We start from the raw sequence: 19,524 nt of genomic DNA, 5'->3' as shown, positions 1-19,524 counted from the left end.
GGAAATTTGATCGAATGAATGAAATAAACAAAAAACCGGTGTACATATTTCAAAATAAAGTTGCGAAAACACGAGTAAAACGCTCACAAGAGATTTCCCGTCCAATGAGAGATATTGTTTTCATTTATAAGAATACAGTAAAAAAAATTAAGAGAAACAGGTGTAATGACACTCCCCTCTTTTATTAATAAAGGGGGGGATGGGACCCAAGTTCACACTTTCATACAAGGGTCCACATCCTTGATATGGTTAAGTTTCAATATTTTGATTGAACAGTTTTTATTCTATTTCAAGTCCCGCACGCGTCTCTTGAGCGGATTATGACGGCATGAGGCTTGTTTATATTAGCGAAAACTTTTAGCATATTTCTATATTTCTACATTTCTATGTAGAAATGTTGGGACAGACAACATGTGTATCGACGGAATAACACATAACGTAATTCTTTTGTCACTGTAGGTGATGTTTTGAACGGAGTTCACGAGCAGTACATGCTTTTGATTTATTTTATCATGTGTACTTTTAAAACATTTTTATCGATTGTTTTCATACAATGTACATATTTCAGCAGCAGTTTGTAAGACAGATTAGTATTTTAATCTAGGAGCAGACATTTAATTGAAGGATTTGACTGATATTTACGGACCTCGAACGCGATTTATACGGCATTGAAATTTGTCTTTTCTTTAAAAAAACCTTAGGAGGTATCTGCACATCGTTGTTTTACTTAGATGGAATACATGTATACATAGCCACAAAGTTTGAGGTCAATTGGATATGTAGTTTCAGTGAAGTAGCGCACACAAAATTTGGTCCAATAACAATATTAAAAATCTATTGTTCAGAGAAAAATTGAATGTCTTTCCACCCAACACGACATATTTTGATTTGAAAATATCACAATCTGGTTTAATATGTCAATTGAGGTGTCAAATATTACCTTACTTTACGCTGATTCCAAAAATGTATGGTTTCTATAATCTTTTACTTGAAATAAAGGCAACAAGATGCTACTTCCAGTTTACAAAATCTCCCTTTTGGTATCATCGGATAGGTTACTTCACACTGGTCCTAAACATATGGTCCTAGGTACTTTTAAATTAAATCAGTGCAGGAAATGGCTACTTCCAGTCTTCAAAAGGTCACATCTGGTTGCCATTTTTAAGGCCAAAAGTCTACCAACCTAATGCTAAACACCACATGGCTTTATCATGTATACATTTGAAGTTATTAGCAAATGTCAAAATCTAGAACTTCAAATTTACCTTTGACCCTGATCTAAGTTTCAAAGTAAAAAAGCAAGGACATCAACACAAATGACCGGTAGTGTCTACTATATATGGGTAATGAGTTATATCTTAATTCAGCTAATTTTAAACATAAGAGGAAAAGAAACTTCTTTTAAATGTCAACGCACCGTGTTAACCAAAATATATTTGTTATGACATGTCGCAACAGTTTACTAACAGTTTAGTAAAATATATTTGTCGATATGTTATACGCTTTCTGAGGAGAAGCATTGATAAGCCAAAATCAAAATCACCTTAACCGTTGACCTTGACAAAACATCCTTAGGAAATAACGAGTAATTTGGTAAAACATATTTGTCAATTTCGTTTACGGTTTCGTAGTGGTACCGATTCAGTTGTAATAAAAACATACCATATGACTTTTAAGTGTGTCACACGTGTTTCTGCAATTGCCCTTAATCAGACACTAGACACTAGACATTAGACTAATTTTTTCGAAAGCCTAAAATTCATTGATAAATTATTATACAAATTATTATTAAGAGCCTGTCTATGAGAAAACCATGTAATATGCCAAAAATCGTCAGGAAGCTAGTTTCGAAAATTAATGTTATGTGACATGTATCTGGAAGGGTAACATTTAGGGACTCTGTGTATACCATCAAAAGTGAAAATATTTTATTCTATTTTCAGAAATAATCAATTTTATTCTTAGAACACATTCAAACATTGGCACAAGCATTTTCTTATGAAATATTTTTTTTTGCTAATTTATGAGCAAATGTAGTAATTTTCGTTGATAGAATGCAAGTTTAACATGTTTTTAACGGTATAAAACGATTTTTACCGTCAAATGTTACATCATGCCAACTTTTGAATAAGGATTGGTACACAGAGGTTGATGTTGCTTGCTGTTTTTAAGAGTTTATAATTTGTAAGATAACACCTGAATTTTGTTTATTTTGTGCTGTTTATGTTTCATAAGGTTGATATCTTCAGAGTCTGTAGGCGTTTGCTTTGCAAATAAGGTTTACGTACATTTAAAGCATTTCAAAAAATATAAAATTTTAACGAAAAAACAGAAGAATTTCAGGCAGAATATCTATACTATTAAATGAGAAGACCTCATTTTGTGTGTCGCTGCTCTTCCTTCCACATTAAATCAATCATCATGCTTTTATGTCCTATAGGTACCATGCATAGTTGCATTTGTCATCCTCGCTTATAAATTTTTCGTTTGGGTTTTTTTGGGAGAAAAACGAAAATAAAGACGTCCGGATATTGTTTCCGTCCTCGGACTGACTTTTAAGTCATAGATAAGATTCCGTTTAGGACTTAAACTTACACATTATTTTCATAGGTACAAGGGGACAGGACAATTATTTTCGCGTTTTTCTGTATACTATGAACAAACACACATGTATACTACATAAATACAGTGCATTTGCTATTTGCTATCAATTCCAAGTTTAATTCCATGGATTGATAATAAATACCAAATAAACTGTATTTATATAGGATATGTTATTATGAGGGGCGTAAAAAAGGGGGGGGGGGGGGTATCTGCACTGAAGGACGCGAAATAAAATTACCATTTCACGATGAACGAATAATTAAAAATTTCTTGCACGTTGATATTTTTACCGATTTCACAAAATACGGTGAATAACGAACATTTTTCACGGCTGCACGTGAAATAAAAACGGCAAAACACGTTGCACGAAAATAACCCTTTACCACCCTCTATTATGTATGTTCATAGTGTACAGAAAAAAACGCTAATATAGTTGAAGTACCTTTGACTTTTGATAACGTTCCTGAAATACTCCAGTCATAAAATCTTTTACAAAAATTCATCCCACAACAGTTTACATACCATCAACAACGCTCTAAATGCCCGCGATGTCGCGGGTGTGTTCTAGTACTATTTACTTGTAAACCAACTCCTCGATTTTATTAAAAGTTACTGATATATAGAAATTCATTGAGGAGAAAAATAAAATACACATAATATTAATTATTTAACATCAAAATTAGGCAATTCGAGGGTTAAAGATAAATCTAATTTTTCAAAATATTGTTTATCTTAATCCAATAACATATATACTATATTACACATCAGGACATAACAGTTCTAATTTCAATTATTTTTTTAGTAGTTGTAAATATATATTAATATCTGTTTTAGTAATTTCCAACCTAAACCATAAATTTCTGTCTGTACAGAAAGTTTAAGACATATCCTTCATGGTGCCCTAGTAAAAAATTGATTTACCTCCCCTGATTGTACTCTCTAATGTTTACATTGGATCCAAAAAAAGGAACCTCATCTTCTGTTGTTTTATTGATGGACCATCCGTAATTAATGTGTAACTATGCAGAATGAGAAAGAGAAATTTTAATTTGCATATAAATCCGAATGTGGCCAATCAATTCATTATGCATCAAATAACCCCGTCCAGTTGAAGCCAGAATTGGTACCTTCGACGTAACGATACAGATACAGAAATGTCTTGTGTGTCCCTGTTACCCAATGTGACAAGCCAACAAGTACCCATTTACGGAGTCTTGGGTGTGACTCCCCTGACACTGAACTACCAGAAGGGCTTTTGATACTTTATAGAAGTGGGATATTTTCTGTAGATAGTGCCCCATGTGACATTTATATATGCCCGAGACACGGGGATGATTTTGGTATCTATTGGAGGCGGCAAACAAGAAAGTGTCAGTCACCTGCACATCCTTGTCAGAGTGTTGCTAAACTAAGCAGAGGCATACAAGCATCAATATGCAAAGAGCTGTGGATGACAAAGAGAATATCTCTGCCAGTTGGTTCAGGTATTAATTTCTAGACCTAGATTGTAAAGTGTGATAAAATATCTTTGTATGGAAAAAGGGGGATGGGTTATACTTCATGTATAATAGTCTTACAAAAAATTCTTACATGTAATATCAATAAAAAAAAAACAATCTGGCAAATGAATCAAATATTTCCTGTCATAATTTAGTTGACAATCAAACATAAGTGTACAAAAACACTACAAACATTTAAACTACCACACGTACAGGGCACATCAAGATATATTGAATTTCCAAAAATCCCACCTGCCCAAAAAGATTGTCACTGAGTCTAACTAGTACAAATGTACACCACTATCTGAATATTATTTAAACTATACATAAATACATGTATTAATTATCAAAATTTTTGCACATGTACATGATCTACAAAATGTATACATGTGCAAGCTTCAGGCCCTTATATAAAACAATGCTATAAACATGCCAACAAAATATTCTAGATTTAGTTTGATTTATTAGTCACTGTACATGAACTTTTTTCTCTAACTTGTATGATTTAGTAAAGGTTTTGCTTTGGTGTGGTATAAAATTGGTTTAACTGAAAAATGACTTGAGACAAAGTTTGTATTTGCTCCCTTAACCTACAATTTATATTTGAGCTACTACTGCACTAAATGGAGGGCATCTGTTTTAAAATTAATATTCTAGACACGATATAAAAAACAGTTAACTACAGTTTTTATCAGAATTCTTCGACTGCACTACCTACTTCTCTTTGGGTAACATGTGTACTTTTGATAATTTTAATAATGTACATGTACATGCATCACTCTAAATTATTTCTCTTTTTTAGGAATATATTACTCTTGCATCAGAAAATATCCTGTATCTCATGACAACAAGCAGGCTTTGATAATAATAATAATAATTCAAACAAACAAAAAATGAATGTACTTCACGATTTGTATTCATCTAAATCCAAACATTGTAACAAATGCCTCATTTATAATTTCTTTTACCTTGGGGTATGAGATTGGAATGTAAGTTTGTTTTCCAAACATTATACCTTTAAAACGTTTGCAATATCATATTTTCTACTATGCAAGTGTAATGAGTTCAATACAAAAGGCACTGACAAGACGAACCATAATTTTTCATTGATATAAAATTTTCTCTTTCTCTAAAAACAATGCAACAAATTTCCAAATAATATCCTTTGACACCAAGAATCCGTTCGCCATTAAGTACTGTCAATGAAATACAAGAATACTGATATAATTTCTTTAAAGAATTCCATTCCCCATAGCAGTTAGAATTCATTTTATTTCCGGAATATAATTATATAGTTTGAATAAAAAAAATAACTGATCGGTTGGTTTTATGGTTCCTGCATTTAAACTATGTGTAAATGTACCTTCTTCTTTCAGTTTCTAGCGATCCTTCATTTATTGAAGATTATTCTCGGGGCGTCGACTATAATTTTTTTTATAATTTACAAGGTAACCAGAAAAAAAGAAACAAAATCAAAAATCAAAATAATGTATGTACATTTGAAAAATAACATTTAAATAAAACTATATACGTTTGATAACAATAATAGTTAGGGATAGAAAATAGGGATCAGAGCAGATTCTGAGATCATACTCTTGAATCCCTGTAATGTACTGCATGACACTATTTGTTGTGGAAGATGATTCCAATCTATAACTGTACGTGGATACAATGAATATTTATAACTGTCTTTAGATGTTTGTATTTGCCTAAATGAGTGTGGATTGTCTGGTTCTATTGTCCAGTGGGATCAAAAGGTTAAATGTAGGGACTGCAACAATTTCGTGTATAATTTTGTAAAAGAAAACAAGTCTGTATCTTAAACAGCTAATTTCAAGTGGGTTCCAATTTAAGTCTGTCATCATATCAGTAACTGAGCTGGTGTTATGAAAGCGGTTACATGTGAAGCGGGCTGCTCTTCTGTGATCTTTTTCAATGTGTGAAACTTGCTGTACTCTAATTTTGGTCGGATAAGAGCTTTAAATGCATGAGCTTTAACTTTAGGTGAGGCTATTTTAAGGTTTCTACGAATAAATCCAAGAGACTGATTTGCTTTTGATGTCATGTTATCAATATGTTTATCCCATTTTAAGTTTGATTGAAGAGTTAGGCCTAAATATTTTCTAGAGAGTGATTGTGTAATTTGTAAGTAAAGTCTAAAGGTTTTCGTAATTCGTTTTGTGTGTTACACTGAGAATGTTGCATTTATCAGGGTGAAAATGCATGAGCCAGTCCCGCTCCCATCTGCCGGCCGATTTCAAATCAGACTGTAATTTATATGTGTCATCTGGTTTTAAATATTAAGAATAAAATTGGACCAAGCACTGTGCCTTGAGGTACTCCAGATGTTACAGGAATTGTATGTGATGTTTCACCTTCAAGGACTACTGTTTGTGTTCTGTTTGTTAAAAACATGAAAAAGTCTTGAATCCAATGTTATGCATTGCAATTTATACCATAGAAACCGATTTTATGCATTAGGTGATGGTGTGAAACGTTGTCAAATGCTTTTGCAAAATCCATTATAATGATGTCTGTTTGAATGTTGTTATTATTTGAATTTGCAAGATCTTGAATAAATGATATTAGCTGAGTTTCACAGGAACAGGATGATCGAAAACCATGCTTTAAGTCATATAGGATTTTATTTTTTTTTCTAGATGTTTCATTATATTACTAGCTACAACATGTTCTAATAGTTTGCAGCAGATGCATGTTATTGATATAGGGCGATAATTTATAGGATCGTGTTTGTCGCCTTTTTTGAATGCTGAACAGACACTTGCGTGACGCCAGTCATCTGTGATCTTTCCAGAGTTCAATGATCTTTGGAATATGATTGATAAGATGGGAGTAATAGATGTCTTACACTCTTTACAAATTTTTCCATGGATGAGATCAGGCCAAGCTGCTTTGTTAATATTGATATTTGTTAGAAGCTTTTCTATGCCCTTGTTTTTGAATAATAATATCAGGCATCTGTGGATGTTTACTGTCGCCCTGTTCTGGTATTGGGTCATCTGTTAAAGGTGTGAATGCTTTTTTGAACTGTTCATTTAATATATTAGCTTTTGCTTTTGAATCAGATGTAAGTGAGCCCTCTTACCGAAGTGGTGGTATGTTAGAGCTTTCAGACTTTTGTGTTTTTATGTAGCTGAACAGATTTTTGGGGAAGCTCTTTGATATAGTAGTAGGGTTGTCATCAATTGGTATACCACGTATCATATCTTCAATATATTTCCAATAAGATGTTCTTTGTTATTTTTGTATTTCATGTTTTAATTTTTTGAGTTGGTCTTGTTTCCCTTTGCCTTTCAATTTATACTTTTGATATTTTTCTTGTACTTTTTCATTTGTCTTCTAAGACTGTCTGTTATCCAAGGTAGATTTTTGCTGTGTCTCATCATTTTCTCTGGTATGTTCTCAGAGAAAGTGTTTTGCAAAGAATTTTTGAATATCATCCAAAGTGTATTTGTATCTTCACTATCCTTTTTATGCATGATGTCTTATATATTTCATCTATATCCTCTTTTATTTTTTGCCAGTTTGCGTTTTTTTATTTATAGATTTTACGTGGTTTGGTGTGGCATCATTTTAATGATAACAAACATTCTATTTATACAATATCATGGTCTGCCTCTCCTAATGGGGGCATGGTTTCAGTTTTTTCAGTAATGGCTGGATAATTTGTTAACACAAGATCTAATATTTTATCATTTCGAGTTGGCATTTGATAATATGGTACACATGCATTTTTCTTTTATGGCAATTCTTTTAGGAATCTATATTCCGAAATACATTTATGTATGCAGATTCTAATATCGATGTTCATGTACATTGTACCTTGTTTTCTTTTTCTGTAGAGTAATATTTTACAGGCCAAGAATAACCATTAATTAGTGGATTATGCCTCAACTCAGGTATAATCCACCATTTGACATATAGTGAGATATACCAATTGAGGTATAATGCATTTTTTACCACAGAACTTTTTAAAGACATATTCGAGCATCTTTTTGCATATACCATCTTAAGCTTTGATGAGTAAGCTTTGATGAGTTCTCATTGGTGACACGCAATTGCTTCTGAATTCCTGTGCTGCTTTTAATGAAAATGTTGATTACTAATTGATGGGTGTTGACGACTGGTTTCGTTAAGTCTGCATCAGTTCCAACTTTAAGATTTGTCAGTCGAAATGGACAGGAAGAGACTGGAGAACAAAAATAAGATTTAACAGATGATGTTATAGCCAGAAATCACCTTTAAATTGTAGCCAACAAAAGACACAAATCAATAATAAAATTTAACAAGATTTATTATACTCAAGATTACAAGAAGTATTACACAAATAGAAATGTCAACTTAACTGTAAAAATATATGTCCGATCTTTTGTCTTTTCTTTATCCGGAATTCTTCGCGGGAATCCAAACAGAATATAACACTGAATGTCCAATAAGTCACAATCTAGTATGTTGTTGTTAACGTAAATAAAAGTGTCAATCCAATTGAGAGAACTTCTGAGAATATTAATGTCTGTGTCTGAAAGTTTACCTTTAGTGTCTGTATATATATATATAGTTGTCACGGAAATCTCTAGAACACTGTAGAAAGGACACTCCTAGAAAATTATAGAACAAAAACTTCTAGAAACGATAGCAGTTTGAACTACACATCGTAGATTATGATCATTCTGGAATCGTTATGTAAGTCAAATAGAAAGTTCTAATCATTCCATAAATCTCTTTAATCGTTCCAGTGATTTATAAACTGCACAGTTACAAGATTATTTTGTAAACAACTATAAATATTATGTAAACATATAACAAGGCCACACAAAACAAATTAGGCCAACTAAATAAGCATGACAGTTACAATATCATAACAATGAAAACTCAGAATATATAAGTATGAACAGGAGGTTCATATTAGTTTTTGTGATTCTCTAACAAAATGCAGCACGAAGTGTCAGATTCAATTTCATGTCATAACTAAGTGGCCATCAAAGCTTGTTATGGTAAATCCAAAAAGATGCTCCAATATCTCTTAAATTTTTTTGGGATGAAAACTGCATTATACCTCAGTTGGTGTATCTCATTATATGTCAAATAGTGGATTATATCTGATTTGAGGTATAATCCACCAATTAATGATTATTTTTGACCTGTTTTATGACCTTTAAACCTGATCTGTGAGAATACGTGAGCTATTGTCACCAATTGGTATCAGTCGCTCTTCATCGTAAACTTCTTTTTAAATTTTCTCCTCTAAAAATCATTTCACCAATTTTAGCGTAACACTGCATAAATGATTCTCAATGTCTAACATTTTTGTTTTCTTGTCTGACAACCAACTGACATGACCACTCTGACTGTAATGAATTTTAAAATTCCTAAAATGTCATACACATGATGTATATTTCTATCAAAATCTTCAAATAACTCCTATAGAAAGTTTAAATAGCAATAAACTGTAATGTGGCGTTCACACAGTGTCGATTATGGCTCTCGTTTGAGATCAGACAGCGCCAAGATACGAAAAGTGAAAAAGTTTGATTACTATCCTCAATGATCTGGAATGTCCTATCATTATCTGAACGCAGTCGTATACGTTCGTAACAGATTCCTACGGATCGGGAATGGTCCTTAGAGGTCAGCCAAGCACCCCCGACAGTTAGGTGCGTCCCGTAACATTCGGGGAAACTCAGCCGATTTCATCTAGTCTGATTACAATCGTGACTATGTCGTGACAGTTTCTGCTGTATCGAATCAAAATCGTAACAATGTTCTGTGTTTTCTGGACGGTGTCCTTTGGAACGGGCATGATCTGGAGAAATTTGTCATCGCTGTCTTTTTGCCGATTGAGTCCAGATCGCATCCAGATCTTGCCGAATGCGAAGCGACTTTGCCGAAACCGTTCCGGAACAGTCCCGTTATTAACACGAAATTCGGCAATGATACCCACGTTCCGACAATTACAGAACACAATACGACTGAGTCCAGACAAAGCCATTTGCAATGCGGTACAGCAGACTGTGATTAGATTGCGTTACCTGACCCGAAAATGGCGACCGTTTTCTAACGGATATCTTCCTTCAGCGTCGGTTCACTGTCTGGTCACTGTCTGATCTCTGTCAGATCACATTCGGTAGAATCGGGACGCTGTCGGGACAGATTCGGTCTTTTTTAACCATGCGACAGATACAAATCGGATCTGAATCGGATTGTGAACGGGATAATCGGGACAATTTCAGCTGGAAATGGCTGAATTAGGACGCTTCCTGAACAATATTTGATTATTGACGTGATTAAATAATTGTTTTTACAAATTTTGATTAAGGTTTGAATTTCCAGCTACGATTCACAGGATCTTGATCAGACTTTTGACGAATTTCAATCGGGAATGGTCCTGTAAAGGATGGCTGTTAAAATCGTAAATGTGTGACCCCAGCTTAAACGGGCGCCCATGGTCGAGAATCAAATATCTTCGATAATCCAAACTAACTGAAATAAATAATTGGCGTTTAGAAATGATTAATGATTAGAGATTTACCAATTTTCTTAAAATTTAAGTAATTGAATTGTAACTAAGCAGCTAACAGTATCACTTATACAAGATCCACAAACTGCGCAATGTGCCAACTAGTTTTTTGCAAGGGAAAGTTTTCTCTATTTATTTTCTCTGTGTTGCATTACAAACAACACATTGTTGTCGAAATTATTGCCCCTCCATAAGAAATTAAAGCTCCTTGTAATACGTAACTTTAAGGGCTAATTTGCTAGGCTAACAGAATGATATCGAAATAAGTTTCTAGTATTGTTGTATATTAATAAATTGCAGATTCATTGTGTGTTTCAAATTGGTGATCCTGTGCAATTTATTTTGATGTATATACAAACATTGGACTAGTCAAATCATTCTTCTTATTTTTTTTATTTGATAGATTGTTATCGCTCGTTGTTTATTCATGAGTGATAGATAAAGTTTGTGTTTCAAGATTCCAGAGCTAGATTCAATATTTGTACATGCGGTTTTAAAAGTCATTTAACTGAATTTGTGAAATTTTAAAATGGCCGGATTTTTTATTTTGCATAATAATTGATTTAGTCTTTTGCAGTCGCCCATCGAATGAGTGGATTTAAGCTGTATGTAGCTAACACATCAACAATTCCACCTGACGGTTACCTATGTTATGCAGATCCTGGTACTGATCTCCCAAACATCAATCAGAGTATTCCTTGTTATCAAATTGGACAATATGTTATATATTTCGATGATATAGGATCTAAAGAGGACAATAGGCACTATGGACCAATTGTTGAATTGTGTTACGTTGCAATCAATGGTAAGTTAAGCATTATTGTGCATTGTCATGAGTATATGTAGCGAACAGTATACAGTTATATTGTCATTGTAAAGCCATGAACATCCAGAAGAACATCATAGTAAGACAAAAACTTGCAGAGTTTACAAATGTATGTCCTGCTGAAAAATAATTACAAATTACTGTCGATATCACATACATTGGTAAATTTTGAAGCAATTAAATTATAAACATAATGTAAAAAAAAACACTGTTATCACTTTATAGATGTTTGGCACATTTGCTTACACATTAAAAATTTCGATTGCAACGACATGCATTCTGAGTTATAAATATGTTGCCTTATATCGGGACACGTTTCATAAATATAGAAACAAATTAACAAGTAACATTATTTCTAAGAAAAGTGTGCGTTAACATGTTGCTAACGCATTTTGAATACGTGTGTCGATACATGAAGGTATTCAGCATGTTAAGTGAGGTAATATTTTTGTAATGAGGATGACAATTTTAAGAATTTTTCATCTTGCATCTTTTTAGGGAAGACGGATACCGCCATATTTTATATGCTACAATAATAACTTTCTACTCACGTTGATGATTTCAAAACATCATTTATTTATTTTTAGAAATGCAAATTCTTGTGTATATTAATGCATTTGATAGTTTTTTTTTTATGTGGTTTCGTTACTCCTTTTTACAAATCATATTTATTAATTTAATTCTTTACATTGAACGTTTTTAAAACGATATCAAAACACTTCAAATTTTCTCTGACCATCGCACATCATCGTTTCTTCAAGCGCTATTCATATCTTGAAAGTGCGATATCCACTAAGTTCATTGTGTGAGTGTTCGGAGCCGTATCTCATATACCAGCAGGTTAAGTATTTGGAGCCTGTTTTCGCTCACAAACATGTTTTTATCCCGCCACATTCTGTAACAAACGGTTACAGCAGTTCAGTGGGAAACTTGAAGTTGGTTATTGTGCAATATTTGTTTTTCGTAAATTGTATTTTTTCATGCCTTGGTCTTTTGCCCACTATACGGTTTGTATTTTCAAATTGTCGAAGACCGAACTGTGACCTATAATTGCTTATTTCTTCTTCAATTGGGTTGATAATTGTCTCATTGGAAATCATACCGCATCTTCTTATTTTGATAATGTCTTATGCACATCTAAAGCATGTTATTTGATATATTCATAATACATTATTGTACGTTTTGATTTTCGAATGCAAGTGGCCAAATAAAGTAACCTCATCATACATTCTCTTTTAAAAAAGATTTTGATAAATTGTGACAGGACATCATGTACATGTATGGTCTAATACCACTGCATTGATATAATTATCCTAAATATTCTAACTTCCAATGGGAAGATTTAATTCATGTATACACTCCTCTATGGTAAAACGTTCCATTTTGGTCTTTCGTTTTTTTACACTGTTATCTTATAAATCAGTTTATTTGATCATCGCTTTGTTTCAGTTTGTTATAAACAATAAACAAAAAGGGTTACATGTATGCACTTCTTAGTTTTGGTTCTTTTCGCTTATATCAGCTCCTTAAATATGTAGCATAAATTGGATTCTTTAATATTGTGTCAAATTCATATCAGACCTTGAAACTGGTACTGCTTATTTAATTTAACAAAATAGAAGAGAAATTATTGGTTCAACGCACTTTGTCTTGCTTGATAACTAACTAAAAAAAATATTGAACATTCATTAATATTTATAACAAAAAATAACTATTTGAGTTACAACTTCTTCTTATACAGCCAAATGTATTAATTTAAATCAATCATGACGTATTCTGTATTTATAAAACAGTTTTTATCAATGGGTGTAATTACTTCATTGAATTTCAATAAAAAGGTCAACAGACGAATTGCATCTCTGCATCAAAATTAGCATATTTCAATAAAAAATATAGACAAATTAATCGCTGATTTATGTCAGCAATGATCTCAAATGTTGTTTATTTCAAATAAGCACTATTGTGAAATGAATCCCTCCCATTGCATTGTTTTCATATTTTCAGGTTGTCCGAAGAAATTTTGGGGAAGTAATTGCTCAACACCTTGCTCCAAAGATTGTATAGATCAGCATTGCTACCCGGGAAATGGTTCCTGTGTTTGGGGATGCAACTGTATAAATAGTATTTGCAATGTAGATACTTTAGTTTGTAGTGAGGGTTGCATGGAAAATCGAACTGGAAGAAACTGCAATAAATGTGAGCAATTGGATGTATATATAAATAAACCTTAAAAGTGTACAAAACAACACCAATATCAAAAATGGAAGCAGTAAATACAAGTAACAATGTATCAATAACAGATAACAGATATCCTTCATCAGTATGATGTAAAATGAATCTTATCAATTTATTCTGATATTATTAAAACAATATTGAACGTAATACAAATTAAAACCGAACCACGCTTGTATAATTAAAAAAATTCAAAGTAAACGCAAATTTTTAATATTTACAAAAGAGGCTGCGTATTTATGTATCCCAAATGAAACTAACACATCCAACTGCGGTGGGTAGCACTGCGCGATTTAATTGATCCCATTTGGTGCCAACGTTTTTAATTTTCTTATCCAAAATCTTTGCCCGAGTGATTCTCTCCTCCTAGACCAAGCAGTGCTGTTGTCAATGCTGGTGAAAGTAAGTCGATAAAGATCTACCTAAGTGTGGTCAAGGAATATCAAATGTCGACTGCGTGGAAGGTTGACTAACATGCATAGTCACTACGACGGCCGTTCATACTTTTGTGAAATCGTTGTTCTAGCTCACCAACATACTGTTTACCACATTTACACTGTTGAAGATACACAGTGTTTGTAGTTTTGCAAGTAACATTGCAAAGATATGGTGTATTTCGTACCAGTGGATTGACTGTTATAAGTCTGGGTATTCAGTATTTGCTTGCAAGTCAGACATCCTTTACTTTGTTCCTACAACCATTGAAAGAGCCCGCTGACGCATGTATATAAATATTTTTATCAAATATATGCGTTATTATATCGTAATTGTGATTAAATCATCAAAATCTTATACAAATCATGGAACACAATTGATCTAAATATATGACGTTTCAGTTTTAATAATAGTATAAGAACATGAAGAATATCAATATTTATCAATTTTTGTGTGTCAAGAAATAAGTAAGAATTTTACTCAGGAAACTTCATTCAACTTTCCATTTATTACTCTATTATGAAATGTTTCCTGTTTCTTAAAAGGTTGATTCCACGAATGCTTATATTTTAAAAACTATTTATTCCTCGAATGCCAACAAAATAAATAAAATAGATGATGTTTTAGTGAATGGGTGTTGTTTTAGATCAAAATTTAGTTATTTTGAAAAAAAGGATATACAAAAGATACACATTTTGCACATTAAAAATATCACGTTTGTCAAAATGAAAAAAAAAATCAAATAGAATGGAATAACAAGGAAAATGGATAAACACTTTAAAAAAAAAATTGAAACAAATAAATGAAATCAGTTGCATCTATAGATGTTTTTTTTTTAATGTCCGAAATGGGGTGTTACTTAAAAATGTAAATGTTGTGAAAATGTGACTATTCATGCTGTAAATTTTAAATATATGTGAGCTTAATTTATATGTGCTTTAAAGAAGGCATCTTTTTAATTTTTGGATTCACTAATAGGGTCTTTGCATCGGAAATAAACACTTTTTTCTAAAACCTTTTGTTGGCATGATACGGGTTATATTCTTCTCGTATTATATATGATGGTATGACACTAAACCCCTAACGGAAGGGACTGTGCATGATTTTCATATGATGGAGGTATAATTTTTCGATCAGTTTAATTGAGGTCCGGAGCTGGCGTGTCAGTAACTGCTAGTAGTACTTTGTTAATTTACGTTGATCATTGTCATTTTACTTAGTTCTTCTTTTTCCTATTCTTAAATCAGACTGGGATTATAACTAAACTCATTTTACTGTTCGTATTGCTGTTTTGTTTATTCCACATTGGCTGAAGATATAGGGGGAGTGTTGGGATCGCACAAAACATGTTTAACACCGCCGCATTTTTGCGCCTGTTCCAAGTCATGGACCTCTGGCCTTTGTTAGTCTTGTATGTTTTTTATTAACTTTGGTTCATTTTTATTTTTTGGTGTTTAGTGTGGCGTCCATATCGCTGAACTAGTATACATTACTGTTAAGGGGCCAGCTGAAGCCCACCTTAGAGTGCAGGATTTTCTCGCTGCGTAGAAGACCCATTGGTGGCCTTGGCCTGTGTCAGCTCCTTGGTCGGGTTGTTGTCTCTTTGACACATTCCCCGTTTTCTTTTCAATTGAAAGCTGTGTTTGGAAAAATACCACAAAATCGAAATGAAAGCAAGTGACGAAACAACTTGCGTGTACCATGATCATCATCAAATTCATCAGTATAATCTTTTGTTGTACAACACCACCACATAAATATCGACGCTTTTGTATTCAACAATACTTATTTATTCACTGAAGTGTTTGCGAATGACTAAGATAACTATCAGTTAACATCGATCATTTGATAAATATGCATACAGTTATTTGGCGCAAATGAATTCCGTATTCTGTCGTAATTGATACATAATGGGAAAAAATGCTGCAAATAATATTTCTAAAAAATAAAGATTTGCGACAAAGGACTGCACCAATTATTGGTATCCATAACAGTTACGTGAAAACATATACATTTCTTATCATAGTTATCTTTTATATATTTCCATTGAGCTGTCAACAAGAGCTAAACGTTTCTAACCCTTCCTTCAAAATAAAAAATTTTGCAAACAGAAAAATGGTAATTTTACCTGAACTTTTAATTGGAAGACTAAGCTTACCTGCACAAATTATATTTACTTAATGTTTTGACAACATTAAATTTTAATCAGATACTATTCTCTGAATGCCAACATATTTGTACCAGTATTTTGTCGGCAGATCACAGGAAGTATGCATTCAAGGAATAAATCCTTAAAAGTGGAATCAACTCTTTATCTGTTAACACAAAGAAACCACTATGGAAATCGCCGCAGCATTATTCTACTTTATCTTTCTTATCACAGATAATTTGGCAGCTGACGGTTTAGTTTCGCTGAATTCAACAAGAAGTCATATTGCTAGTCAAATAAATAATGGAAACATTTCATCGTGTTCCAAAATTTATGGTCCTGAAACATGGATACAGATTGACATTAAGGAACGAAGTTTTGTGTCAGAAATATTTCTGGTTATTGGTGGTATGTTTATAGTAAACATTACATTTCACATATAATGTGTTATACAAATACCAAAATAACACTCTTACTTAAGAGAATATCGTTTTCTTTAAAAAAATATATATCATTTGTTAAAGTTAGTTGTTTCTACATTATATATATTTCACAGTGTAAAACGTATATATATTTAGTTGCATTTTTATTTTTAAATACAGTTAGCTTCTTGTATTTGATTTATTCTAAATTTGTGCAGCCATTTACAATCTTTTAAGTTATTCTTTAAACCTGAATTACAGATTTGTTCTTGTTCGATAATTCATATCAATATTTTCGTCCGATCAAAAAAAATATTCACTTATGATTTGCATTCATTTTATGTTTATACCTAGTTGTCAAGAAGTGATTTTGAGCGTTCCTGATCAATTTAGAAAAGCGCGTAAAACGCATAACATTTCTAATATGTTATTTTCATTATCATTCTATTTTATTACTTATATGGCAAAAAATTATATATTATTCTTTAATTCAAGTTTCATTAAATTTTTTTGCTCCTTTAGTCCTGCTGGATGTCTGTGGTTTTTTTTAAGAGGAATTGAACTATTAAATAAAATGTTGCCTTATCAGAATATTTCTATATTGTAACTGTTGAAAACCTAATTCGTATCAAGAAAACAGACATTTCTAGGGTACTTACTGTTAGACCACTCAAGACTAAAAACATTGGGAAGGATAATAACAACAACAAAAAACACATCTAGCACCAGACTAAAAGATTTAAGCAACACACTCGAACCAGATAATTTGTTATTTTCCGTATATATTTTTTCAGTTTCGTCTAATAATTCCTTAGCCTTGTTTAACTCTTTCCAATTTTAATAAAAACGAGCGAAGATTATATATACATTTTGTATGCGGGATCCATACATTAAAATGATATCTCCTATGTGATGATTTAAGTTATCTCTTATACATCCCTTCATCTTACTCGTATACAATCCTCATTTATCAGTATCGTTGCACACCTTTATAAATATATCATAGTTTCTCTGTTGTGCAGTATCTTTAATTGCTGACGACTCAATAACGACTTGTTTCCTGTTATTACTCCAAGTTAATAAAAAATCGAACAATTAAAAAAATGTGCTTCAGTCGTTGAAATAAGATAACATCAAACAGTTGTCTTCATTTCTGTAATTAGTCTTACTAAAGATTTGCATTTAATTTAATCGAATTCATTTCAATATTCAAGCTGATTGCTTTGTTCTTCTTTGCGATCTGAAAATGACGGACGACCCGACCCTTATACTACTTTAACACAAATATTTAAATAGTATCTTTAAAAACAAACGTGTTGGGATGGACTTGACTTTTTAAAATAAGTAAAAAAGGAGTCAAATCATGAATATTTGCTTTTCGTTGCTTAACATTTATGATAATTAAGAATATAATCCCTGTCTTTTCATTCCTCAGTCGTAGCGCCGCAGGGGATATGGTATAGTATATATAGTCTTTGTCCGTCCGAAACATATCAATACTCAAAGACCGTTTGACAAAAAAGCTTTCATAATTGGTAGGATTATTTTTTGTCATACTCTCTTGACAGTACTATATCGTGAATTTAATAGCACATTTCGCGGGAGTTATGGGACTTTGACTAGTGTGTTTGGGTATTGTAACAGTGACACCTTGTGAATGCATCTCCTCTAAGTCCATTTAGTGTACGCTTTCATACTCTGTTGCCACCATGCGTAGCTGACCATAATGAACCACCAGAGTGATTCGGTGAATTTTACAGCAGTAATGAGACTTTGACCGTTTTTTGGCGAATTGTAACAATAGCACCTTGTAAACGCAACCATTTGACAGAAAAACTCTCATACTTTGTACTGTTGTTTACCATTGTGTATAGTTGATAATATCGACCATCATTTTTATTTAATCCTATGATGGTGATGTGTGGAAACAACACATTGTGAATAAACTCATTATAGATACCAGGATTAAAATTTGTACGTCAGACGAGCATTACGTCTACAAAAGAATCATCAGTGACGTTCGAATGTAAAACGTTAAAATGGCCAAAGTTGAAGAACATTGAAAACTAAAAATTACGAAAGGTTATGCCAAATATAGGCAAGGTAATCTTTTCTGTGGTAAAAGATTGGTAGTAAAAGTCAAAGGTTTGTAAACAGTTGATTTATGATTATGACTATATCAATGATAATGCATGTAAACAAAGAGGTGCTGATTACAGGGCTGTTAATGCCCTTGGTATGAAATATGCACCAACAGTGGCATGTGAACGCAATAACTCTAGATCTAAGACTATAGACAGGAAGGTGTTATACTTTATTATATTGCCTGAGATCATGTGTAGTTCACCATATTATACATGTACTGTCATTTTGATTTGATCATTTTAAGGGCGTAATAGGATTTTAACAATGTTTATGGAGTATAAATTGTCACAGTTATACCTTGTAAACGCAAGACCTCTGAGACCATTTGATAGTAAGCTCTTAAACATTGCAGAATTTTTAGACATCAAGTGTTGTTGACCCCATTAACCGTCATTTTTATTTGACAATTTGTACAGGAGTTTTCGGACTTTGATAATTTGTGTATCTATTATCCCGTAATGCCACTTTGTGAATGCAAATCATTTACGACCACTTTGCAGAGTGCTCTCATACTTTTTTCTAGAGTCTACCATGATGTGAAGTGAACCATTTTCATAATGCAATTTAAATTTCATCAGGTTTTCAAGAATTATGGAACTTTCTACATATGTTGATGGATTAAATAAAATTTTGTTATCGCAACTCCTCTTTGCCCGTTTTACAGAAAACGGTCA

At 32.5% G+C, this 19,524-nt stretch overlaps 1 protein-coding gene across 17 annotated transcripts in view; it reads left to right on the top strand.

Moving 5' to 3' along the window:
- Positions 1–19,524, top strand: part of LOC127718597 (plexin-B1-like) — a 338,385-nt gene that overhangs the window by 26,077 nt on the left and 292,784 nt on the right. For all 17 annotated transcript variants that reach the window (XM_052224757.1, XM_052224751.1, XM_052224765.1 and 14 more), the window contains exons 3-5: positions 11,219–11,446; positions 13,472–13,663; positions 16,518–16,691. In XM_052224757.1, coding sequence (XP_052080717.1) covers positions 11,219–11,446; positions 13,472–13,663; positions 16,518–16,691 — 594 coding nt within the window. The remainder of the gene's footprint in view (positions 1–11,218; positions 11,447–13,471; positions 13,664–16,517; positions 16,692–19,524) is intronic.

Source organism: Mytilus californianus, unplaced genomic scaffold, assembly GCF_021869535.1.
Source record: "Mytilus californianus isolate M0D057914Y unplaced genomic scaffold, xbMytCali1.0.p SCAF_1, whole genome shotgun sequence".
Taxonomy (NCBI): Eukaryota; Metazoa; Mollusca; class Bivalvia; order Mytilida; family Mytilidae; genus Mytilus; species Mytilus californianus.
The sequence above is the reverse complement of the archived record's forward strand: the minus strand, read 5'-3'. Positions and strand labels throughout refer to the sequence as shown.